A 25,134-nucleotide genomic window follows, 5' to 3' on the forward strand; every position below is an offset into this window, starting at 1 on the left:
CAGTAACCCTTAATTACAGTAAATGAATCTGGAGGAAGTTTCTGAGGAATATACGAACTTACTAGACAAAAAGAGGTGAAACCGGGGAGAGAAGAATTGAAGCCAAGAGAGGGGAATTAAGCAGCACCACACACAACTTCAATTTCTCACAGCTGTAGGATTTAAAGAGGCCAACCTCGTGATAAGGTCTCTTAGCCCAAGAGACTACAGAAATGAGAAGCTCACAAACAACCATCAGCTGCTGAAATCTGCAAAAACTCTCCGAACACAAATTAACCTTCAGAGTCAGGAGATAAAAGACTAGCTGCAGAAATTGGAAATTGTTCAAAAAAATGCTATAGGAATGTCTGACAAATCATGGCAGCGGTAGCAGAGAAAACAAGGAGAAAAGATGCCACATCTTACCCCTAAGTCAGATAACACTGCTGCCTTCCCTCAAGAGAAAATAGAGAAATAACTGTTTTTTTACATGTTAGTTCATAGGAATAAACATTCCCTACAGCTGTCTTAATTAAATTTAGACCTCACTGGTGCTTCAGAGATCAGAAGTTTGCCATCTAATACTGCAAGATTACTTAGTATAGGGATTCATTAAGTGTTCGATGGTTTCATACAGAAATACACCCACTTCCATTGCAGAAGGCAGAAGCCAAAGAGGAATCCAATAGTGGAAGAAAACAAGGGGTGTTCCGTTCAGAGGTTGTAGATTAAGAGACCACTAACTTTGAAGAGTCCACTGATCAACATCAAAGGAAAGACTGGAAAAGCATTTCATAACTCAGACAACAAGAGTGATGAATAGAAAGAACAGGATCAGAAGCTACTTGCAATCCAGCTAGTTAATTCACTTATCAATAGCCTGCAACATAGGAAGCAACAAATGGAGCTACAAAACCCTGCAGAGTCCTCAGCCAGGGAAATGCTGCAGACTGCTTCCAAGCACAACAGCTCCTTGCACACACAGCAGTAGGTCTCCGTATCAGGCATTAAAAATGCAGAGAAGTGGAACACAACCTTATTAATGTTACTGCTTAATAGACTTTTTTAGGTCAAAAGATAATATTAAAAAAAAAAAAAAGAGCTTGAAGAACTAAGGGCTGTCTGACTCTTTGGAAACACCTTTGGCACTTACTGTGTGTCACTGCCTGCTAATTAGAAGCACCCACAGTACTCAACCATACACCTAATGGCAGACAGCTCACCAGAGACAGAACCAGCCATCAGCAAAGGCAAGGTAATTAACAGATGCAAAGTACTGCTAAGTCTGACCCAAAGAGCTGTTAAACGTACTTTGTTGGTTTTTTGTTTTGTTTTGTTTTTTAATTTAGGCTATTTGAAAATAAACCAGAAATTACGGCACCACAGGTTAAGATCTGAATTCACCCTGAGCTGCTACAGTATTTCAGCTATTGGGGCATATATTTACTCCTGATGTTTTCTGTGTGTCACAGGCTCCAAACTAGCAGAAGTTACTGCCTAACGGGATGGGCTTTTGTCAGCAGGAATCCTTTCCAGAGGAGCAACATCTTCAGCCCTGTTCAACCTCTGTTTATTGCAGAGAGTGTGATTCCATCTAGGAGCATCACACATACATACACTCTATTACTGTTTCAATTTACTTATATTAAGAGACATCAACAGTGGCCTTTTCGTAACTAAAGTTTACATCAGAAAACCTTCATCTTTCCATTTGTGTCAATGTCTTTAAAAGGCAGCTTCATCCAATTAGCGAAAGCAATAAAAAACCCACACTGCAACTTCTAACCCAACAGAACAGCACCTGGAAGAACCCAGGCAACCTTCCCTAGCTGGTTCAATGAAAAAAAAAAGACAGTGTAAGCAGAGATGTCTACTTACAGGTTAATCAGCCAGGATGAAACTGAGCTCCAGCTTTACACAAAGTAAATGAAATTAAGTCATGTTCAGCACCCTCTCTGAAATCGTTAACACTGGTCAATAACAACAGGCAAGAACACAAGCAAGATGAGCTCAAAACTTCAGCAGTTATCAAAGAAAGCTTTCCACCGATGGGCCAATAGGATCATTCCTTCCAACAGGCAAAAGAAATCCCAGCTGGTATGCATTAACATGTACACACCTATATACCCTAAACAAAGAATCCCAGCATACATTGCATGCAAAGCCCTGAAGCTCAGAATCCCACACTCACACCAACATCAAAACTTGCTGACCCAACCAAAGGCATTCCCACTCAGCACTCTGTCTTCAACCCTTCTCTCCCAAATCAGGGACGGATGAAGAGAGGCTCTAAAAGTCAAACAGATTATTTTAGGGCAATGGATCATTCAAAAGGAATCCAGCTGCCTCAGACCTATCAAAATCAGCCTCTGGAGCACCCAGGGATGGACCAAGCCCTTTTGCCTGCAAGGACTTCATCCTACACATGTTCCTGGCCAGAAAAACCACAAAGAGCCACCAGAAAGCTGAGGTGGCCATTCAGCCAGCTAGAGCGCAGGGCTGGGAGTGGTAAGCCATCCCTCATCAGCAGCCAGAGAAAGGAGTTCCCAACAATTTAGGAACTGTGTCCAGTCTGTCCTTGCACAGCAAGTAATGCCCTTCAGTCTTGCCTGAAACAGCTAATTATGGTGCACAGTTTGTCCTACCATCACCCCATTTCTGAGTTCATTCTTTCCAAGTGGTGAGGAAGACGATGACTCTTGGTCAATAACTCCAACAAAGCCATTATCCAAGAGGAATTAAATGGGGAGATAAGAACTTCAGGACTTTGCACAAATCATATTAGTTCGATTCTGAAATCCGCATAATGCTTCTTTTCAAAGCGTTAATTTCATTTATTCTATTTGCTCTCCCTCTGTCCTGATAACACAGGCATGCATGGCCCCTAAATGAGATCCTCCTATTTTATAAGTTATAATCCTCTCTTTCTAGAGGAGTAATGAGATGTCTTCGCTTAATCGTGTTGATTCCCCCCACCAGCTTCTGCTTTTCTCCAGCCCCATTCCACATTGATTTGTTTCAAAGGTTTCAGCAAAAGCCATCAGGCTGGGACTCACCAGCTCCGAGATGACAGCTCACGGTGCACACATTGCACAGCCTTAGGAGATTACAAAAGCAGGAATAAGAAAAAAGAGCAGCTTTGCTTGCACAGTTTCTTTTGTTGGTAAGAAAAAAGAAAAAAGCCAGAGGAAGCAAGAAGTTAAGAGATGAGGTTTTGATTAACTGGAAATGAAAAAGGAATTATTTGAGGTTTAGGAAAATGCAAGACTATTCACAACACAGCCAAGGAATTAAATAACTTGACTGTGACAACTTCAGAAGCTTCTCAGACTGGAGTTCAGAAAAAAGATGGATGGACTGATTCCTGTGGATTGCACATGAGACTTTAGGCACATTACAAGCATTAGTTAGACACCGCAGGCCCTGCTCTGAAGTACCGTACATATCATCCTTGTTGTCTTGTAAGTATTTGTGACATTAAATTACTACTTTAGAGTCCAGCCAGCACTGTGATCCTGCAGAGAGCCACCAACAAAACATTCTCTGCTATCAACTGGTGAGGGAAGTTCTGCAGCAGCTGAGCAAACTGCTTCTGCCTGAGCCAGTCCCACGAGGGTCACCAAGTGCCACACTCAGAGTGAAGACAGCGCTGCAGTGTTTCTACTTAGAGTCATTAACTTCTTAAGCTTTAAAGAGCTTTAGTCAAACCCTAAGCTATCTAGAAGCTAAATACTTTGTTCAAAGTTATTAAAAAGAGAAAAACATAGGACAGGATCCACATTCTTTTGTAACCAGTGAACTGTTCAGAAAAAGGAAAATCAAGTTTTGATTTGCACCCTATAAACCATGAAGGGCCCAGAAACTGACAGCAAGTTCCCTACCAAACATTAGCCATCCTCTCTGCAGGACTTCGCACGATATAATTTCACTGAAGTGCCTCAAAGATCCTGCCAATAATAAAAGGAGGGGCGGAAGTCATAAAGAACAGATTAAATGACAAGCTACGTTCAGCACAATCAAAATGAAATCACTTCAAAATCCAGCTATCGTATTTGGATTTACAACCCACCAGTGGTAAAGTTAAAAGGAGAATATAGCAGCACTGCTAGAGACAACCATCAGAGAAGGCCAGTCATGATAAAGTGATACAGGGAAGGCACAGGACAGCTGAGGATCTAACTGCAAGCATCAAAGGAAAAATAATAAAACAAAGCTTCCTAACAATACATTGCATGATGCTCAATTCTTACAAAGTTAAGTACTGTTAGAAGCAAATTACTAACCTATTCCATCATGGAAGTTGTCCCATTTTCCTCAGCCTTCCCTCAGAGGTCATAAGAAAAAACAAGAACACTGAAAGCCCTTTCCTTTATAGACAGCAGAGAATGTCCAGTTCTGTCTGTACTCAGACTACCACCAGGCACACCTTACCACCACTACTCTCTCCTACCTGAGAGGGATGACAGATACAGATGAGGTGAAAGAGCAGTCCACATCCATTACTCAATACTGCAGGGCTAGAAAGCAGAAGAGTGAGCTAAACTATTCAAGCTCTATTCCAAATAAAGGAAGAAAATACTGGAAGACAAAGGTCAGATATGATATGAGTAGGACTGAGCAAAATAAGGTAGCAGACAATAGTTTTGACTTCATCTTTGGAAGGTTAGGCTGGACTGTTCCATTTTTAAGAGTCTTAAATTTATGATTGATCAGGAGATAGTTAAAGAGCAATGAAATTTAACACTTTCTCATTCTTGTACCACACTGCATGGCCAATATTTACATTTTACAGGTTACTCAGGAAGAGTCTAATCAGATTTTTGCATAGCATTAGGTCTGCAGGATCTGGACACACAACACTGCAGGATTAAAAGCTACTTCAGATAACAGAACAGCTTTTGTATGTTAGAGGCCCACTAGCTTCCCCCACCTCTCTTTACAAAACTGTTAATTGCATTCATAAAGATAACGCTCCTTCTAGTGGGGAGAGAGCTAACACTGTGTCTGCTGACCCAGATCTCCTATCCAGAGGAATCACCTGCCTCAGACATCACTGACCTAAAGCTCAAAAACCAGGCAGATTTCCCATGGTTAGAGCACAATCTGGAAAGCAAATGTTTCCAGTTATACGTGAGAGAGCAACCTCAGAGCCCTACCAACACTGGCACATGCTACAGGTTAACACAGAGTCAGAAGGCATTAATGTGCCCAAACCCACAAATGAATACATTCACAGAAGGCATGTGACTGTTAACCACCAAGGTGATAAAACAACTTTTAATCAAAGAAGTCTCTATATCTCAGAACAGCAGAAGTTCAAGGATACAGGTGGGAAGCACTGCTTTGTGGCTGCTCTATTCTCATGCACTCCAGAAGCATCTGCCATGGGTTACTTTCAGAAGTGGGCTACTGCCAGAAGGGCCTTCTGTCCAAACCATCACAGTCATTTTCATTTCAACTTTATTTACTCAGCCCCCAGTATTATTATTGAGCTTGATGATCCTTGAGGTCCTCTCCAACAAGTCATTCTATGATTGTAACTTCAAAAATACTTCACAGCAAAAACCACATGCCTGGGTAAGCCATGCCTGTTGCTATTCAGCATACAGAAAAAACACGCTCACAAAGATTCTTCAGTTCAATCAAGTGCAAGCAAGAGACCAGCAGGACAGAACAGAGACAACAAATACTGCTCAAGTCTGCCCCCTCTTCTTAAACTGTCTTCTCAGTAAGCACTAGGCAAAGAGAATTACTCTTAGCCCAGTTCTCTCAACAAAGATTCTCAACATCACACTTTACACCAGCAGGCAGTTTGACCTCAGGGCAGGAAGCACAGCCTCACCTTGCTGTCACACCTCATCCCACTGCAGCTCAGGAAGAAGTAGCAGCTCTAGTAAGACTCTGTACTGTGCACAGGCAGTACAGCATTGGCATAATAACCAGTATTTAATAGAACACAACATAAGACGTTATCAGATGTTACCAGGATGATAAAAGATCCAGACAACAAGCCCATACACACAAAGCACACTGACCATTCATCCTCCTTCCCCCACAGGTCAGGCTGCCCTCAGCACAGTCATTGCTTATGCCATTCCCTGCAAGTCTGGCCTTAGAACTGCTACCTGAGAGGCAACAGGTGCAGCTTGCCAACTATACCGTTAAGCCAAGGAGTTATGAGATGACAAGCATTTCAGACTAAAGCAGTTTCTAAACTCAACACGCAAGTGACATTTAATGAACTCCTTCAAGCAGAGTGATTCCAGTCTGTCCCACATCGGAATATGGTGGAGGCTGTTGTTACTTACCAGCTGAGCTGCTCTCTTCCTCTCTTCATTAGTACTGTTCCTCTCCCGCTGAAGGGCAGTACTCAGCATCTCACCAGCTGCTTCCCTTTCTCTTTTGGCCAGACGGAGCAATTCCTCTTGGACCAGGGCCTGCTCCTGCTCATACCTATAGGGGTGCCAAAGACAAACAGAAAGAAGGCAATCAGCTGACTTCTGGCAACAGGGTCACAGCTTAGCACAGACAATCCTTGACAAGGGCAGAAACCCAAAAGCAGAACCAATTTGGCACAAAGCCTGCTCGCAGTCCCTCCGTTATCAGCAGAAATTCAAAAGTCCATCAAACTTCAAGCATGACCCACAGTTTTTACAAACATACAAGTCAGGTAAAAACAGCAAACTGAGCTCGGTACAAGCTTATATTTCAGTTCTATTTCGTTCTATTAAGTACTTAATTATCACCTAAGAATTGCAATAATAGAAAGTAGTTAGCTATATAAATAGATACTGCTCTGGACAAGATAAAAGGATGTACCACAGTAAAAGGAGTCAGCCTATCTCACAGCATAAAAGGAGTTAAACTATCTTTTCCTCAGACTTCACCTCACCTCCTATACAGTTCCTGCTCTGCAACTGTAGCCTTCTGATCAGAGTTACTTGGTGGCTGGATTCCTAGAGAGAAAGGACAGAAACCCGTGAGAACTGTAATACAAAACACAGCCTGAATTATTTGATGAGAACACTTAATACATGTTATTCCATCAAGAGAATAAATAACAATCCTAGACAAGACTCAAGAAAATTTAAATCTGATGGAAATAGACTCCATGAAAGAAAGAGACACTGACAACACTGTCTGCACTGCCTTCAACAAGGCACACCAAACCAAGCACACTATGCGAGTGTCTAGGTAAGGGTGTTACACACAGACACTGTTTCATACTGAAACATAAGCATCGTTTTAGTCCCACTTTCTAGTTGTTTCTTCTAGCTTCATTAACTCTTCCTGCTTCCCTTGCAATTACAGAGATTAAGTTATTTGATGGAGTTCATCCATAAAATTGAAACCACTTTCAGAAAAGATGTAAGCTAACAGCAAACCAGTTTCTAACAGCAAAGGCCTGGTTCATTAACTTCATGTTAGTTTGTATGCCTTAAATCCATACTGACAAAGTTTATCAACAAAGTATATCTGTGAACCAATAGAAATCAAACCATTTGCTGAACTGTAAAGAAAGTCAAGTTCAGAAATTGTGTTCTCACTGTTCACTTGAAGCGTCATATAACCCGTGTTTAGTCTGTACTTCCCCTCCAAGAATGAGCTTATTTCCAAAGGACAAAAGGAAACTGTCCATATATATATACCACCATATACTCCCATCTGCATGGGAAAGGGACAGTAAAACAAGTTTCAAGAAACAATAAGGTAACATTAAAAAAATTAGTCAATTACTGTCTTGCTTATTGTGTGTTTATCTGAACTTCTACACTCACAAAGTCACACAAGTTCCTTAATGCATCTGAGAACAATGGCATTCTAAAGACAAAAGGATCTACAAAAAACAAGTTGTCTTCCTTAAGGCCCCACAACAGAACCAGAACCACAGCATTTCAGCAGCTCTTCTCAGGATACGTTCATGCTATGTAACACAAACAGAAGTGCTAAGCAGCATGTTGGCCTGCTCAAAAAGCAGCAAAATTGCTTCTGACGTGTTCCTGGTAACACCAGGTAAAGTATTTGCAGGTGGGCCAACAGTCATACACAGAAAGAAGACTGGAACTCACCCAGCTGGTGCAGGGGCTCTCTGGTTACGTGTATAACTCTTTTACAGGAAGCAGTGTAGGTCCAAGAGATGCTTTCCCTTCAGTGGCTGGCATTTATTATGAGCCTAGGGGGTCTCCACCCCTTCTGGTCTCATAGGGAGACCAGGTGCAAACAATCTGCCTGTGCTCCCTGGGCCAGCTGCACTCCTTTACCAAGTGCTCACCACCAGTTCAAAACCTGGCCTAACAGTTCCCCTACAGGTGTCAAATCAGTAGACCTGGCAGAGACTGGCAGTACCTGTAGGAGATTTGGGTTTCCCTTCTGCAGCTGTTGAAGATGGAGCTGTACCACTGGGTGAGTGGGGTGACCTCTGGTTGCCCCTTTTACTTTGGGATTCTTTCATTCGATTCACTACATCTTCAGTGAGCTAAAACACACACATAAGAAAGCAATTCATCAAGTTAGTTAACTAACCATTTAATGTACATATATTTCAGTATAAAGGCATCTAATTTGTTTATAAGCTGCCGCAAAAACAGAACTGTTTCTTGGAAGGGACCATCAAAGACACCTGATCCAACCGCGTGAACACTCAAGGACTAAAACTTATAGCATTATCTTTATCACTGGGCATCACCCCAATGCCTCTTGAACACTGAGGGGTGTTGGGCACTAATCACCTCACTAGGAAGCCTGACCACCTTCACAGTGAGGATGCTCTGCTGCTCTCCTTGCAAGGGATGGCATTAGAGGCCATACAGAAGTCCCTTCCATCTGCCGAGCAGACGGCCATAGCACACAAGGACACGGAGTGCTGTGTTACATCTTTCAGTGCCACAGTCCTTTAAAGCCAGGTTGTGACCTCAACGCTGAGAAACACAAACACATACTCTATCCATGGGCAATAAAACTTCCAGCCTACAGACACACTAAGGGTCACACCTGCCCAATTTCAACCTGAAAGGCAGCAGACATCTCAAAATAATTCTGTTCTATAGAAACACGGTGAGGAAGGGCTGCCAATAGAAAGGAAGAAGCCCGGAGCTGCTTCCATCGGAGGCGAAAGCCAACAACAGAAAGCAGCCTTCGCGGTCAGCCCACGGGCACGGCGCGCTGCGCACACACAGCGCCTATCATCCAGAAATGGCATCCAAAGGAACACAGACCAAAGCAATATGAAATAGAGCCCCTGCGGGCACACGGCAGCGAGGAGCGGAGGTCGCCCCGCAACACACCGCATCACACGGGGCGCTGAGGTGGGCGCAGGCCGGCCCGGGGCTGCCGCGTTCCCACCGAGTAAAGCCGTGGCCGGGCCCGCCGCCCCGCAGCGCCTCACCCTGATGCCCTGCAGCACCCGGACTTGGTCCCGCTCGTCCAGCCCGAAGGAAACCTTCCTGCCGCCCTGGCTGCTCTCGCTGCCCCCCATGCCGGCGGGGCGGCCGCTGGGGATGCCTCTCCCCCCCCCCGGTGCCAGCAGCACCGAGCACCGCCTCCCCTCTGCCGGCGCCTGCCAACATAGCGGGCTCCCATTGGCGGGCGGCTCCGGGGCGGCCAATGGCGTGGATTGAACTCCAAAAAAGGCCCCGTGTAACTCCATGAATACCTGCTAAACTCATTGATCTGCTTTAATTCTCCGTAACACACACCGTTTAAGAAAGAAAGCGTAACCGTTTATGCCAAACTTCACCGTATTCTTTTATTTTACAAACAAAAATATACATTTATTCTATATTTAGACTCTTTACACACACACACATCCCCACACACAACACGCTTCTGCTCAAGGCCCATTGTGAATACGGCCCAAAGCCTTATATACAAAGAAATACACCAGAAGGAAGATCAGTCCATGACCCAGCACAGGAGCTCCCCCGCAACACACATACTGGAGTCCCGCTGGCAAAGGACAGGGTGGACACACTGACCACCTGCACAAGTGACCTGCTCAGACATTCAACCTGCCCAAGGCCAACAGACCCCAGGGAAGCTCTGCAGGTTTCCCCCACACCTGCAAACAGCAGCTCACCACATCATCCATCCCTTTTACAAGTAAAACACGGCTGGTGCAGGTTCACATCAAGCAATGGGAGGAGCACAGAACACTCCTCTCTATATATATATTACCAATACTATCAATGCTACCCAGGAGCCTGCAGGGCAAAGTCCTCAGGCTGCAGAACTGCGAGGCTGCATTGCTCATTAACAGAAAGAAGATAAGTGAGGGGCCTGCATAGTTTTGGCAACTGACAGGAACTTTGTGTTCTTACCCAAACTGTTTCTTTCCCTAAGTGGGAAATGCTTTCCCTGCACACACTCGTGATTCTAAACTGATACCTCTGTGCCGCACCCTGCACGATGATTTCCCAAGAACTCTCATCCCAATATTGTTTTCCAGGAACAGCTGGGGCAAGAGATGCACAGTGCTGAAATGTTTCATATTTCCTCTCTTTCTACTCTTTCTAATGGGAAGTTGCTATCACCTACAGCACATCTCCACCTACCCAAATGACTCAGGTAGGTTCCCCCCCCCCCAGAGCTGACTTCCCCAGAGCTAGGGGAAGCACAGCCTGTCTCAGAAACCAGTTTATTGCAGTTATCAGCTTATCAGTCCCAGAATTGGAACAAACTGTCTTGGAACTGCATGTCAAGCAGCTCTGTCAACAGTCCCTATTCCAGTGTGGAAGAGGCTAAGAAATTCCAGATAGTTTTTAAATGAACCACACTTCACATGCTCCTCAGTGTATCAAGAGGAAAATCCTACTGGGGGGCCAGTAGAAGTCTGGGGGATCTGAACTGCAACAGAACAGAACACAACCACAGAAGCTGTACCAGAGCAGCCACCTCCCAACCTAGAACAGCAGCCAATTTGATCCTAAGATGCCTGTGGTGTCTGAGAGCTCCCAGTCACTAGAAACTGACAGCTCAGATTCATCAGCTTCTACTCTGCCTCAGGCATCTGAACATCTCTGAAGCCTTCATCAGCAGAGACAGCCTCTTCCTGCACAGCCATCTCCATGACCCCAACAGAGCCATGAAGCACAGTGCAAATGTAACACACACCTACCGTACACGCTGTGTTCTTGAAACTCCACCCTGCTTCAGTGCTGTTATTGAGATGTTCCTGTGAGCTCAGATGAACAGCAGCGCAGCTTCCACAGATTGTTTCACAACTACTTCAGCTTAGCTGGGCAGCAGCTGCCTGTCCTGCCTCCCTATTGTTCTGTCAGCTCACACAGGTGCTGTAAAGCTACCAGCATGTGCCTCCCAGAACAGCCCTAGGATAAACTGGACAGCTCATTTCTCTCCACACCTCTTTTCCTTCCTACACACTCAGAACACAATCCTTTTAACTCCTAACATTTGGAATTCACAGCTTTCATTAGCATTAGCTGAAACCAGAGATGGGTCCAACTGAGCACCTTCACCATTTAGACACTGCTATTGCCTCCTATGCTGTGGTTGTGACAAGATTCAGACAACTGTGCTGCCTGAGAAAGCCCAGGAACACCAACTTTGGTTTAAACCAAACTCTCTCCATATGTGTAGAATACACAGTCAAATAAACAGCTTCTAAATGACATTCCCTTAGTTGGCAGACAAGTGCTGTCAGTTATTGACAAGCAAGAGGTACCGGTCAGGCCTGTCCTTCTGGGTCATATTCACATCTGGAACACGAAGAATCGGGAAGGTTCAGTGTTTACAGGTTTATGAACAGGACTGTTCTAGATTGTTCTCAGGCAGTGATGGGAAATGCTCTTTCCAAAAAGGCTGCCAACTTAGTTCCACAATAGGTTTCAGAAATCCTAAGGAAAAGAGGAAAGCCACAGCAGATAGCGATGAACATATTTCCAGTGGATATCTTAATATCCTCAGAATCAGGGAGTTTAAAAGGGAAAATGAGGCATTGGGCGCAGGGAGAAGTCCTGCCTTAGGCATTGATGGCTTTCCAACGATCGCTGTCTATGCTGTTGATGCTGCCCACATGATACGGCATGGAGGCCACGTCATCCAGGTAGGCTGTGGTATCAATCTGAGTGCTTGAGTAGAACCCAGAATCCATTCCTTCCTTCTTGGCAACAGCATAAGCATGGGGCAGGTGCACATCCACATCTTCAGGTTCATCCACCTGACATTTGTAGGAGAAAAGGATCTTCGGCTCAGACCTGGAGTCATTGAGGATTTAAAATACATATTTAAGCAAAGTATCTCATAACAGCCACTTACCCTTAACTGAAACTCAGCAGCACTGACACAAGATATATTTAAGTACTGAAGAACTTTTCACATTGCCTTCATTCTCGATATAGTCACTGTGGAATAACTGCCATGATACAATGCTAACTGTAGCTCTAGATTAGGCTACCAAGGGGAAATAAAAACAGCAGTCCTGGCCTGACATCAGTGTCATGAGCATGTTCTCTTTGTGAGTTCTGAACTACTGAGAACAGCATCCAGGCATCACTGGACTTCACAGCAAACAACAAAGAGATTCCATTTCTCATCCCATTTATGTGCAACAGGAAAAACAAAATGCAAACACTTGCAAATCAGCACTTTCTATCTCCAGATACCGTTCTGATTCCAGAAGACATAAGAAACATTTCGATATTTTAGGAGTACCTTCTATCCTTAGTTATTCTAAAGCCTGATTGATGCCTCTTGCCCATGGACAATAAAACATACAAAACCACTTTCCTATCAACATGCATCTCCCCTGAGTGGCCACACGGTGGCATCCCCAACCCAGTAATCAACACTCAACAGAGCTTTCAACAGGTGACAGAGCCCTTGTATAAGAACGCCAAGCCAAGGGGTTATTTAATCAGAAAGCCTCCCAAAAACCCACTCAGAGCCAGCTTAGTCTGTCAGGATTCAGTCCCTCACTAACCATTTAGTTACTGACTTCAGCAGCAGGACTTTACATTAAATAGGATGTAGACGCTGAAGTGACTGACAGAAGCATCTGAAGGGAATACAACTACTGGCTCTACTTTGTACACAAGGGAGTCATGGATAGAAGTGGCCAGTGCAGGGCCACAAAAAAAATCAGTGAGCCAGGAATGAAGCCCTGGCTCTCTAAATGCCATTCCAGCCATTGCCTTTATTCTACGGGTGGAAAACAATCTGGCACAGAACAATCAAATAATAATAGATACCTCTCTAAACCCCTGCTCCTGCTACTCACCCAAAGAAGCCTTTCAGGAATGCCACGTAGATGAGAGGTGCAAAGAAGCTGAAGTAAAGGAACGTGGTAGCATCAACACAGCTGTCAAAAGCAAAAGGGAAGATGAAGGTATTTAGGGCTCACATACAGCTGGATAACCTCAGCCACAGCCACCCAGAAGAAATGATTCTATTTCCCTCAAGAGCAGGCAAGTAGAGCACAAATCTTGTGCTAAACAAATCGGGACTGACTCAAACTAACAGACATTGCTGTGAACATTTCGCTGCTCCCAGACACTCCAAATGGGAACCATGCCACATCCCAGGATCTGACTCAAAGAAGAGTCTCAGTGCTCCCAGTTTTGACTCATGGAAAATGACTGATCCCTGCAGAATGAGACCTCAGATATCACTAAAGGTATCTCCATCTTATCTCTAGCGAACAGACTATTTGCTCACATGTTATCTAAGAAACAAGCCAATGATTAGGCATGTGCACTCACACTGTCACTCTCGTTCACCACCTCAAGACCACTGCAGAACATGCAGCTCCAAAGATCCCCACAACTGTGACTTTCCAGACCATTGGGTTTTTTTCCCCCCACAAAACAGAAAACAGATTTATTCCTCCTTAAGAACACTACAGAAGTTCATTTTCTCGACACAATGCTGAAGGACACAAATGCAACCTTTGAAAGCAGGCTGTAGACTCCTTCCCCAACATACATACCACAGTCCTTCTATGATATCCACACAGAGAAGGGCACTGCCCAGACCCTGCACCAGATTCAGCACTGCCAGGATTCCAGCATAAACATAAAAACTCTTCCTGGCTGTGAGAAAGACATGGACATAAAGATGAAGCTCAACGTTATAAGCACCAGCACAGCGCAAATAGTAGGTTCTGTTTAATAGCAACAGCAAACCCAATGTAAGCATCTCAGCATCTTGGTTGTTTATAAGCTCTTAACAGTTAAGACCAAATTTTCTGTCCCACGCTGCCAGCACTGACAGGTATAAAGGGCTAAACATCCTCCTGCATGTGTATGCATGCAAACACAGAAAATGAGTTCTGAAAGCACGTGGCCCTGGCAACACATGCAAAGACACGGTAGACAAAGAATTCCACAGCTGAGACAGCAGGATCTATGCACAGCTACATACAGGAATCTCTTACTCCCCTCACTTATTTATCCTGATGCTGCCCCACTTACATGATGAAAACACTACAGTCACTTACAGGGCAGAGAAATCCGGTCTTTAAGAGGAGTTTTTGGGAGAATCACCACAAAGGAATAGACCTGTTGGGACAAAAGAACATGGTGTCATAAACTTCCTAAGCATCTCATGTCAGTGGCACAGGCCTCCATTATTAAACCCAGTGCACACGTGAGAGCTCCACACCTCACCTCATTAACACAGCTAGTCATTGAGAAACAAGGGAGTGAGGAACACCTGAGTTCAGCTGGAATTTAGCTGTTGCAGTTTATACCTTTATTAGTTTGGCTTCACTACCTCATGAAAAGCATCAGTACTGCACTGCAAATCAGCAGAAAGGGCCCAGGGTGATATTATACTCAAATCATCCTCCTTGTCCCATTCAGAAAATATAAAGAGGTTTTCAAAGTATTTAATACATGCCTCATACTCACCAGAAAGAAGAAACAAGAGCTGGCAAGCCAGAAGTGTCTCCCTCCATGGCCATAGATATTGAAATCTTCAGCTGAGAGGTGAGCATCAGGGTACAGGATTTCCAAGGTCCCCTAGGAAAGAAATGGCACCCTCACAATACTGTTAAGAGTCGCATCCTCATGACAGTGGCCATCTGCATAAAAGAGACTATGTTCAAAGTTCAAATAAAAGTCCCTCATCTGGGGACACAAATTTTGCCACCCTACTTAGGCCAAGTTATGTTCACCCAGGAGAAGAGGAAGAAACAGAAAACAAGATGTGAGGGGAACAAAGTGGCAGGAATGAGTATCTAAGGGAAAACCATATCAACAATATTGCAGAAAAAGAGACAGAGTGAAAGGAGGAGAGTGGACACAGCCCTCTGCTTCAGGGTTCCATTCTAATCTTTAAAGCACACCCTCCCTGCTATACCCAGAAAACAAACACCTGCACTTGTGTAGCAGCCAAGAAAGGAGACTGGCTCCTTTGTTTGAATCTCTGAAAAATGGTTAAGAACAGAAACTACCATACAGACACTGGAGAGAAAAACACTTCTAGGCATTACTGAACCCAAATGCAGTATGCCAAGTGTCTGAGCTGTAGGTGCCCAATTAAGTGTCACATGGTAATGACCAGCTCACTGCCTCTGCACACAAGGGCCTGATCACCAGGCAGCTGTCTGTGTTATTCTGGTACTGCCTCAAATAGAGGCACAAGGCTGACCACGTATCAATGAGAAGAACAATACCAGACACATACTGCATTGTCCAGAGAGATGGACTGAGCTAATAAACAGAGCTAGCAAGTCAGCTGCTAGTTTGAAGGGAAGCAAGAGCTCTCAGCTCAAGAGAAAGGATAAAAGCAGCACAGTGCACAGTCTGATGAGCACACTTGGGCTGTCTCCATCTAGTTTGCATTGCACTTGAAGCTAGATTCAAAATTTGTGGCACAGGTGTGAGAAACTAACTCTTGTTCAAAAGCTTGTTAGACAAAACCATCCATCTAAATTTCCACCTTATTTCTTGACCCTGGCTGAGCTATTCACACCAGGAAGAGGACAGAGTGATATGGTCTAGTGTATGCTCTGTGGATCCTCATATACTACCACAAGAATTCAGTCTCTCCTGACAACCTAATCTAAAAAGCAAAGTTGCTACTTCTACCCACACCTGACTTCTTCTGCTCTAATGTACTCACCTGGGTGACTGAATATGCTAGAGACAGCACTGTAGTGATTGCCAGAACACGTTTCACACTCGACTTGCTCTCCAGGTGACCTGGAATTAAGGAACACAGGTTGACTCAGGATGAGCTAAAAAATAAATAAATAAATCACTTCAGCCCAAAACAAATACAATACAACATTTCCATTTCCAGAGGCCCTCAAAGAAGGTTGAAGCTAAGTTAATCCTTGTTAAATGCTTCCACTTGGAGAGTTGATCCTTTTAAAGGCAAAACAAAACCTGTGAAACAATAGGTTTTAACTTGCTTTCCTCCTGCCCACACTAATACACAGAAGATAAACAAGTTCTTTCACTGGGGTTATGAATGAGGCCAAAAGAAAGAAAAATGCAGGAACAACTTCATTATCAGCAGCACGGACAGACTGCAGTTTCTTTTCAGGAAAAACGGGGATGGGAGGCTGGGTTCAAGGAGGGAAGGCCAAACATAACCTAGAAATATTTACACTGGGACATGACGGAGCAATCAATCTCCAAAAGCTCCTTTCAACCTAAATTAATTTATGGCCCCACAGAAGTGGAAAGAGCCAGTGTTCATGTCTCAGTTGCAGACATGGCAGACACGCCTATTACATTCCCTCTCCCCCACCTCCAACCACAGCAAGAGGTGCTCCAAACAGTATTTTCACTCATACAACTGAATGCAGTGACAGACTAATGGTTCAGCTAGACAAATCAAACAAAGCCAGGCTAGAATAGAAGTAAAAGAGGGTGAGGCAACAAATGTCCTCAAACACAACTATCTTAAATAAGATGCATTTTATGCAAAGATCAGACAGCTGATCTCTGTGTACAGGTCTTCTTCACATAAGTCACACACTCCTTCACCACATGCAAAACAGATAAAGCATAAATAAACCCTGAAACTGCACAAATTGCGGAACTGTAAATGTAACCGGGCTTTCAACCATTTCTAACAAACTGTCCAGTTTGTCTTCTGTCTTTATTCTAGAGCTGCTTTATGTACACACTTACACATGCAGCCTCTGAGGAAAGGAAGGGAATAGGAAACATTCAGAGCTCTCAGTAAACCTCCTGACACTTACCAAAGGCAAGGCCTAGAATCACCACGCTCAGCTCAATGGCCAGAAGGAAGAACCTTGTGATCTCCCACAGGATCTGAGGTATAATGAAAACAGTTACAAGTTAATACAGAAAAAATCTGTTCTCTACTCCAGAGGATGGCTGCCTCTCAGCAGAGCAGGCTACTTCTACAAATCTTCCTCATGCATTGTAGGATGCTTATTTTATGCTTGCCTCAAGCTCTGACCTTGCCTGGACAGAACAATGCTGTGAGAGCAGTAAACCTTCAGGGACACAATGTGACTGTGCTCTGCCACACTTACATATCTGTCTCTTGCCCCAGGTAGGCACTTTGCTGTACTCCCCAAAAAAAGCAACTCAGAATGATCTTAAAACTGTAACATCAAGCAGTGCCAATCCCTAAAATAGTAAATTCTAAAGTAAAGACTGAATAAGACTTATGTCCTCCTTCAAAGACAGTGGTCCCCAAACTCGAAGTATATTCAACTCTGCATTTAATAGCTCTCAATTTGTCATTTTCATTCCTGTACTTTATTCAGTGAAACAAGACCAGATAAACAGCAGGTCAAGGGACTCTCCAGAAAGTTGTGCAATAAAGCAACGTCAAGCCTGGGTATGAGAACCCAGATTTTGGTTGTTAATCCTTTTTCTCCAAGCTCCCAATGTTACTGTTTTGAAAATACACAGATAAGAGGCAAGTGATCAAATGTTTTTAACACATGAGAAACATACATGTATATAAGAAAAACAAAATAACAGAAAAGGCTTCTGCAGGAAAAAGTTAACAGGGTCTGTCCTTCTGCACAACTTCTCAGCAGCTGTACCTGGCGGCAGTACCAGCAGAGCTGAAAAAACAACTTCCCATCTCTTCTCCATTATTCAAGTCCTGGACTTCTGTCTGTTCAACAGAGGTGAATGAAAATGCTACAAACATCCACCCACACATAACAAGCAGTGCCTTAAAATGCTCTGACAGGTAACAGTAAAGGGAAAAGCAAAATAAGCACACAGATCTTCAACAATAAAGGTAGAAGATTCATACCCTGCAAGTGGCAGGTCTTCTCACCTCCAGCGCATCAAGATCAGCAGAGCTTTTTGTTTTAGGTAACACTCTGTTGCAACTCAAATGATTGCAAAGGAACAGCACATACAGGGCTATTTCCTGTTTGTTAAGGGTTCACCCTGTGCTCAGAGTTAACTGCAAGGACATTCAGTTATCAGTACAAAAAGGAAAAGTACTTTTATTTGCTTTCAATACAAGGCAGCTCAGTATTTTTCCAAGAGCCCTTTGAACAGAGCAAGAGCATCAAAAGCCATACTTTGCCTATCCTCTAAAGGTATCTGAATGTTTGTTTAGCTCTTTGAATGTTTGTCTGCAAGAGCAGAGTTTTCTATCTCTGCAACAGGAAAGTTTTATCACCATTTGTGTGTCTAAATTAGGAAGTCCATTGTTTTACAGCCTTAGAGGTTGTGATCACTTGTGATACAACTGCGGAATAGGACTTCATAGTAAACACTGCAAATAAACACACATTCTTCTTGAAAACACATAAATGGGAAGCAGTAGCAAAACACCATGGCCAGAACAATGCAAGGCATATCCACCAGAATGAGCACTGTACCTACCTTATCAGCAACTGTGGCAGCATCAGAGGCACTCACAGTCATAGAGACAACAGCACGGGCAATACCAACTAAAGCCACCACAAACACCTACATGAAAGAAAGTAGAAAGAAAGAGCTCAAGTCAGAAGGCACATATGCAGTTGTGATCAGAGACCTTTTTGGAATACTGTCTCCAGGCCAGCTTTGAAGCCTGATAATGTGTACTGAGGACTTCACATCATCTATTTGAGTTAATTTCCCAAAGGCTCGTCAGATACAGGAATACTGGCTTAGAGTTTATAAAAGTGCACATTTCTCCAGCTATCAGATTAACCACTCCCTTACAATGATGCTCATACAGTCCCCTTCTCCCCACCTTTCAGTTCACTGAGGGCAATCACACAAGAAATACATCTCTCCAAATTAGAAGATCAAGTGCTCGGTATAACTGAATAACCCAATCCCATCAGATAACAGAAGCCACTTGATACCAACTACCACATTTCAGATCCGTGATAAAGCTGAAATCCACACGGTTGGTTTTTTTTCACTCAACACTGACAATACTCAGGAATGCAAAAGATAAAGCAATGCAGGTCACAGCTTTAAAGCATCTCAGCCTACTGCACAGTGCAGTATTAAGAAAACCAAGTCAGCTCATACCATTTAAGGATGACAGCACAGAGCTCAGTAAGGCTAATCCACCAGGCACTGTGCTGCCACAGCTATACACTATGCAATTAAGAGCTCAGTTGGACAGATCTATCCTCTGCTGGGCAGATTTACTCCCTGAGAAAACAGATTTTTCCAGATACAATTCTCCAAGCTACAGCCTTAGTTATACTAATGATGAAGGTATAAAACAACCAGATCTAACACAGAACGAAAAAGTACAATATGATTTCAAAATGGATGGAGAATGGAATCAACCAATAAGCCATCTGCAGCAGAATGCTTCCTCCTTAGAGGAAAAGGAGATGCAAATAGCTCAAAAGAACAATGTGACATTCCCTTCTTGGGTGGAAAACTTGCACAAAACACTGCCAAAAAAAAAGGAAAGGTCCCACAGAAGGATTCTGGAGCAGCAGCAACTCAGAGGAAGGATAAAGGGTGTGTTTTCCTCTAAACAGAGAGAGGATCTTACAAAGCCACCAGCTTAGCTTTAATCACTGACTCCACTAGAAAGCATTCCTTCGGACTGTGACAAACAACTGCCTGAGAGGAAATCCTCACTGAACGCACTTCTCGTTTCCAAAAAACACAACCCAGAAGATCAAACTGACTAAAAGCACTTTTCTCTAAAACTGTTTCATCACTGCCCACTTCTCACACTGTTCTGAAAGAGCCATCAGCAGTCAGCTCACTTTTTCTCCCCTGTGGTTTCTGAGTTTCGCTTCTCAAAGGCTTCAGAATGAGACCTTCCCTGCATTACTGGAAATGTAAAGGAAGACCTAAATCCAGACTGGAAAGCGCTAGCAGTATTTATTAATTTTGTAGCAGTTGTGTATGGGGCTGTTCATTATTCTTCAGCCATTCACATACATGAACTCAGTGAGACAAAGGTTTGGTGTCATGTGACTTACTGCAAGGAACAAGGAAAATCTAAGATGCTAGATTCCAAGACAATGACAAACAGAATAAGGCAAGCAGGGAAAAAAATCACCATAGAAAAAAAATCCACCTATATCCAGATATGGACATTACCAGAAGCTGAAAAGTAGAGTTCAAACAGCAAAAAGCCCATGCCTGGCAGTACACCTTCAAGTATTAGATTTGGTCTAGGCTCTCTTTCTCCTCTGGTTCAGTGATACTTCTCAAGAGTGGTAATAAAAAACACTCACTCCGTCAATCAGTTCAACAGCACACAGCAGTACTCACTAGTATGTAGAATGTAGTGAAGATTGGGCTGGAAGTGACCCGGATTTTGGCCCTGGCAGAGGGCAGCTTCCAGAGAAGAAACATAAAGAAAAGCACATTGGGAACCAGGAGCAAAAGATCCCAGTAGCGGACTCTGCAAAAAGTAAATAAAACAGTTTTGTCCTGCTCTGCAGCATCTAGAAGGCCAGGTACACACCCAGCCCCTGCTCACCCAAACACTGAGAAAGCAAAGAATCCCAGAGTCAGACTGCAGCCTCGTTTTGTCTTTCTCACCTGGACTTCCCAATGTCCTCATAGAGCAGCAGCAGGCACTTGTGCGGCACCGTGATATTTGTGTCATTGATTGCCTGTGTTGTTGTTGGAGACAAAGTTGTCACGTTATCTAGCGCTGTCACCAGGGCAGTAGAGCGTGTGATGTTGTCAGACATGGAGAATCTCATCATGGACATCATGGACTGGAATATCCTGCCTCCTTGATTGTTCAGGTCAAACACGGCACGGGACAACAGCAGCAGAGAAAAGGGAACATTAAATCAGTTGTGAGTCAGAGCTAAAAAAGTATATCCCTTCCATAAGGCCCCCACACAACCGCTTCCTGCTTGTTATAGCAAATTATTATAATCAGAAAGACTGCATTACACAACAGAATAACACCTGCCTTTACTCTGCACACAGCTATTAGGGTAGACAGTATAAAAACAGCATCTTGTATAATAGCAAAATGCACCTTCAAAACAGCGATTACTCGAGCCTTGGCAGATTGATAGAATAAATCAAAACTCAGCAGCAACACATGGCATCAACAGATAAAAATCCTGCTGCAACAGAGCATCAGTTATTATAGATCCCAAGCCCGAGAAGTCAACAGATTAATTTCTACAACAGTAAAGCGAAGGCTCATAACTAAAACCCATTGCTGTTACCAACCTTACAGTCAGACCCCTACATACTTTTACCTGCAAGGACTGTATGTACTATATTCAGAAATCAACATCAAAAAAAGCCAAACAGAAAAAAACAGCATTTTTCTCTCTGCAAGACACCAGAGCTATGAGTCGTGGTGCTGAGCTTACCCCTCTCCAGGCACCTAGAAAAGGGACAAGACAGAGCTTCCCATTCTCCTACTGAGATGTTTCCGAGTTGTCTGCCCTTAGAGAACATTCTTATCTTTTCTGCCATCTGCCCACCCCCAGGCCCTACACCGCAGTACTATTAGCTGTCCTTACAGAAGATGAAGAGAAACTGCTCCCCATTAAACTCCACATGCTTCATACCCAGTGGCTTTCTAAGTGTTGTAGTAGTAGAAGTAATAGCTCCAGTTTCTCAGTTGATTCCATGGTCAACTTGGAAGCTTGGGCGAATGCTGGCTCACTGTAGAGCAGGATTAGAGTTTCACTAGTAAATTTACTCCTGATTCAGCCTGTCATCTTGTGCAGATCCTCTCCCCTTCCTACCCTGAAGTAGCAACGCTCACTGCAAATACACTTGACCAGCAATGAGCTGAAGGAAAGGTCCCATCACATCCCCCTGCACCCCTTAGAAATGTGGTTGCCATCCCAAACATGCACATCACCAGAAACAGCACCACGTACTGCGCTCAATCCAGGATTCATCTCAAAAGAAAAAAAAAACTCCCTGTCTGAATTTAACCCCGGCTGGCACAGCAAAACCAACAGCCTCAGTGCCAGGAGTCAGCAGGTCATTTCCCTGGCATAACTCACAGGTCAGAAAGAACAAGCAGCACAGCCTTGTGCCACCTTTGGAGCTTTCAGAGCACCTTCCCCACAAACTGCTCAGGCCTCCAGGTCACAGACTTATCTTCAGAGGCTGAAATTTGTCCTAAGTCTTCTGAGGACAGTGGGGTCCCCATGCCTCTCCCAGCTAACAAACCCTCCCCTTCATTCACCCACACTGACAGACACTCACTGGGATGAGATTCTCTTGTGCAACTGCCATATGCTGCACGAGAGACGTCATAAAATAAACACAGAGACCTGGAAAGATCAACTTTGTGCTGAGATGACAATATCTGTGCCAAACGATCTTAGTTCTAGTGGGGGTTCCACCAAACCACCTCCACACCTCAGAACTCCCCAGAAGTGCCCTCCCTTCCCTCCAGTAACTCGCTCCCCTGACACCATTGAGAAGGAGCTCCTGCAAATAATTTTGCTCCATTCTTCTTCTCTTCTGAAACACATTCACTGACCTCTGCATCTCAGCAGCAGCAAAACCAAATCCATTCATATTTGCCAACACAGAAGAATTTTTCATTCCTTCTGATATTTAAAAAGGCTGGGAAAGGATAGAGAAAACTCACAGAGCATGGGTAGGATTACATCAGCTGTGAACCATCACACCTCTAACTGCTTCTGGGACAAAGAATTGACTTGGGCAATTGCAGTGAAAAGAGTTTGATTAGAAAGCTGCAAAACTAAATGGAAAAATAAACACGTTCTTGGAAAAAGAACAAGGAGACTCCAACCTCTTTCCCCAGAACCCATCACTATCACACAACAGCAGAGAGCTGCTGATAAGGAGAGGAGTTGGCCACACGCAACAGTCAGCCCCAGTCACAAGGTTTCAAAGGGCAAAGCAGAATTGAGCTTACCTTCATGCCAGGCTACTCACTATACCCAGTGCTAGGATCCTACAAAGGCAGAACAGCAAAATACCCAACATGGAACAAAAGGGGCAGCCAGAGTCCTCAGTCTGACAGCACCCCTCATACTTTTCTCATAGCCAGAGAGGACACTGAGAACTGTGCTGCTCTGGTTGAGGCCACCAGCAATAAATCCACAGCAATGGGACTGGGAACTGATGCCAAGGAAACAGATAGGCTGCATCACACCCAGCAGCACTGCTCCCTGCTGCACCCTCCAAACCCGTGCCCCAGCTCACCTGAACTAACCGGGTCAGCTGAGCATAGCCCAGAGATCACTCACCACACCCTGCCCACTGCCACCAGCCCAGCCCACACAAAGGTGCTGAAGCCTCCCCACGGTCACACGATGACACCCCACACCCCCACCCCAGCCTCCTCTCTGACAGGCAGCCTGACCTCAAAAAGAGCTTTCTATGTTATAAGTGAAGTGAGCAGTGTTTCTCTGTCCAGGCACTGTGACACAGTGCTGGGGGAGACTCAGCTGCACCTCATGGACAGGCAGCCCAGTTGTTCAGATCTCCCCTTAGATCAAAGCCACTGCCATTCACATTGCAGCCTCAAACAGGTGACACATTTGCCCTGACATGGCTCAACTCCCTTCTCTGTAACTTTCATTATCACTTTTGCTTCAGGACAAAACTCTAAGAGAAAGGAACTACAACACTAAAAAGGCAGCAAAAGCACCAGTAACTCAAGTATGACAGAACACCAAGCTTGGGAGCAAGGAGGAAACACACTACACCAGGTTTGCTGCTCTTGACAGACAAGGAACAGAAGGCAGAGGAAGAACAGAAACAGCACGGGGACAGCACACAAACAAGAGAGAACCACCCGTTTTACAGGCAGCTGAAGGCAGCGGAGCGCTCCAGAACGCCCCAAGCTGCACCACCCCAGGCACAGGCCTTAAGGATAGCACGGCCCCGACACCCGAGCCCGGCCAGGTCAGCAGGAAGGCCGTCTGGGAAAAGGAAGACGGAGCCGCGCCCCCGTGCCGGGCCCCCTGAGCCCCACATCGCCTCGGAGGGCCGCAGCCAGGCCCAGGCCACATCCCCACTGCCCCCCTACCGCAACCAGTCCCGCTCCTACCTGCCGCAGGACGCAGCCCGGCCTTCCCGCTAGCGGTGCTCAGTCGCAGGGGCCCAGCCCCGCCATGCCAGGTCCGGGCACAACCGCTCGATTCACCGGAAAGCACCCCACAGCAGGACGGAGAAACAGCCGCGTAAGGCAGGAACCAGCAAAACAGAACCTTTTCGGCTGAGCCCAGCGGACCTACTCAGAGAGGAGCCCCAAAACAGCCCAACCCAAAGCGCGTCCGGCCCGAGAGGCGGAAAGAAATCCAGGCGCCGGCCTATGGGAAGCGGCGGGAGGCGGGGCTCGGAGGGCGGATGGCCGCCATTTAAGGGCTCGCGGTCCCTTCCGCTTCTTGGCGTGTTGAGGCGGAGGTGGTGCGGGGTTTGCTCGGTTGCCGGCTTGGTGCTGGCTCCGGCCACGCTGCTGTGTTGGAGCCGGGGTTTTGTGTTGGTTTCGTATCGTTGAAAGGACGCTTGGAGAAGCCGGCCCTCGGCACGTCCCCTTGTCTCTCGTAGTTATTCAGGTTAACGATGCGTTGTGAAGTTTTAGTACTGTCTGTTTACAGATCCGTGCTCTGGAAGCTGGCAGGAACCAACGTCTCTGAGTTATAGGAGGGGTGATTCTGCTCGAGAAGCAGCAGTGATTCTGACTAAAGCATGCCGTGGCAGCAGGGATGGAAGATATGTTCTCTTGTTTCTAGCCCCAGGCTTTAACTAATGGCACATGTCACCTCCCACATAACTGTGTCGGGGGGAAAGGTTTTGCCTCCCA

The 25,134-nt window shown here is 44.9% G+C and overlaps 2 protein-coding genes across 9 annotated transcripts in view; both read right to left on the reverse strand.

The window, feature by feature from the left end:
- Positions 1-9,542, reverse strand: part of CHCHD6 (coiled-coil-helix-coiled-coil-helix domain containing 6) — a 100,575-nt gene extending 91,033 nt beyond the window's left edge. For 7 of the 8 annotated variants that reach the window (XR_011905119.1, XM_072347316.1, XM_072347312.1 and 4 more), the window contains exons 1-4: positions 9,365-9,541; positions 8,326-8,455; positions 6,872-6,935; positions 6,288-6,432 (exon numbers count right to left, since the gene is read on the reverse strand). Coding sequence is in view for 6 of the 8 variants with exons in the window: in XM_072347316.1 (XP_072203417.1) it covers positions 6,288-6,432; positions 6,872-6,935; positions 8,326-8,455; positions 9,365-9,454 (429 nt within the window). In the remaining 2 variants the exon portion in view is untranslated. Of the gene's footprint in view, positions 1-6,287; positions 6,433-6,871; positions 6,936-8,325; positions 8,456-9,364 lie in introns of all 8 variants that reach the window. The other variant, XR_011905120.1, reaches the window with a different exon arrangement.
- A 159-nt stretch (positions 9,543-9,701) lies between these two features.
- Positions 9,702-24,934, reverse strand: TPRA1 (transmembrane protein adipocyte associated 1). The gene is made up of 11 exons (XM_072347310.1): positions 24,379-24,934; positions 20,904-21,102; positions 20,631-20,763; positions 18,774-18,860; positions 17,150-17,222; positions 16,060-16,139; positions 14,844-14,954; positions 14,432-14,492; positions 13,922-14,024; positions 13,214-13,294; positions 9,702-12,191 (listed from the first exon to the last, which is right to left on the reverse strand). The coding sequence occupies exons 2-11, from the start codon at positions 21,080-21,082 to the stop codon at positions 11,957-11,959; spliced, it is 1,143 nt and encodes a 380-aa protein (XP_072203411.1). The 5' UTR covers positions 21,083-21,102; positions 24,379-24,934; the 3' UTR covers positions 9,702-11,956.
- Between the last annotated feature and the right edge of the window lie 200 nt (positions 24,935-25,134).

This window comes from Excalfactoria chinensis, chromosome 12 (genome assembly GCF_039878825.1).
Source record: "Excalfactoria chinensis isolate bCotChi1 chromosome 12, bCotChi1.hap2, whole genome shotgun sequence".
Classification (NCBI taxonomy): Eukaryota; Metazoa; Chordata; class Aves; order Galliformes; family Phasianidae; genus Excalfactoria; species Excalfactoria chinensis.

Excerpts from the sequence above, each read along its gene's own strand:
- TPRA1 (XM_072347310.1), bottom strand. The coding sequence starts at position 21,082 with ATGATGTCCATGATGAGATTCTCCATGTCTGACAACATCACACGCTCT. Across the intron at positions 16,140-17,149 it reads GATTCTAGGCCTTGCCTTTG|GTCACCTGGAGAGCAAGTCG; the intron begins GTAAGTGTCAGG and ends CCTTAATTCCAG. Across the intron at positions 14,025-14,431 it reads AGACCGGATTTCTCTGCCCT|CCAGGAAGAGTTTTTATGTT; the intron begins GTAAGTGACTGT and ends TCTTTCTCACAG.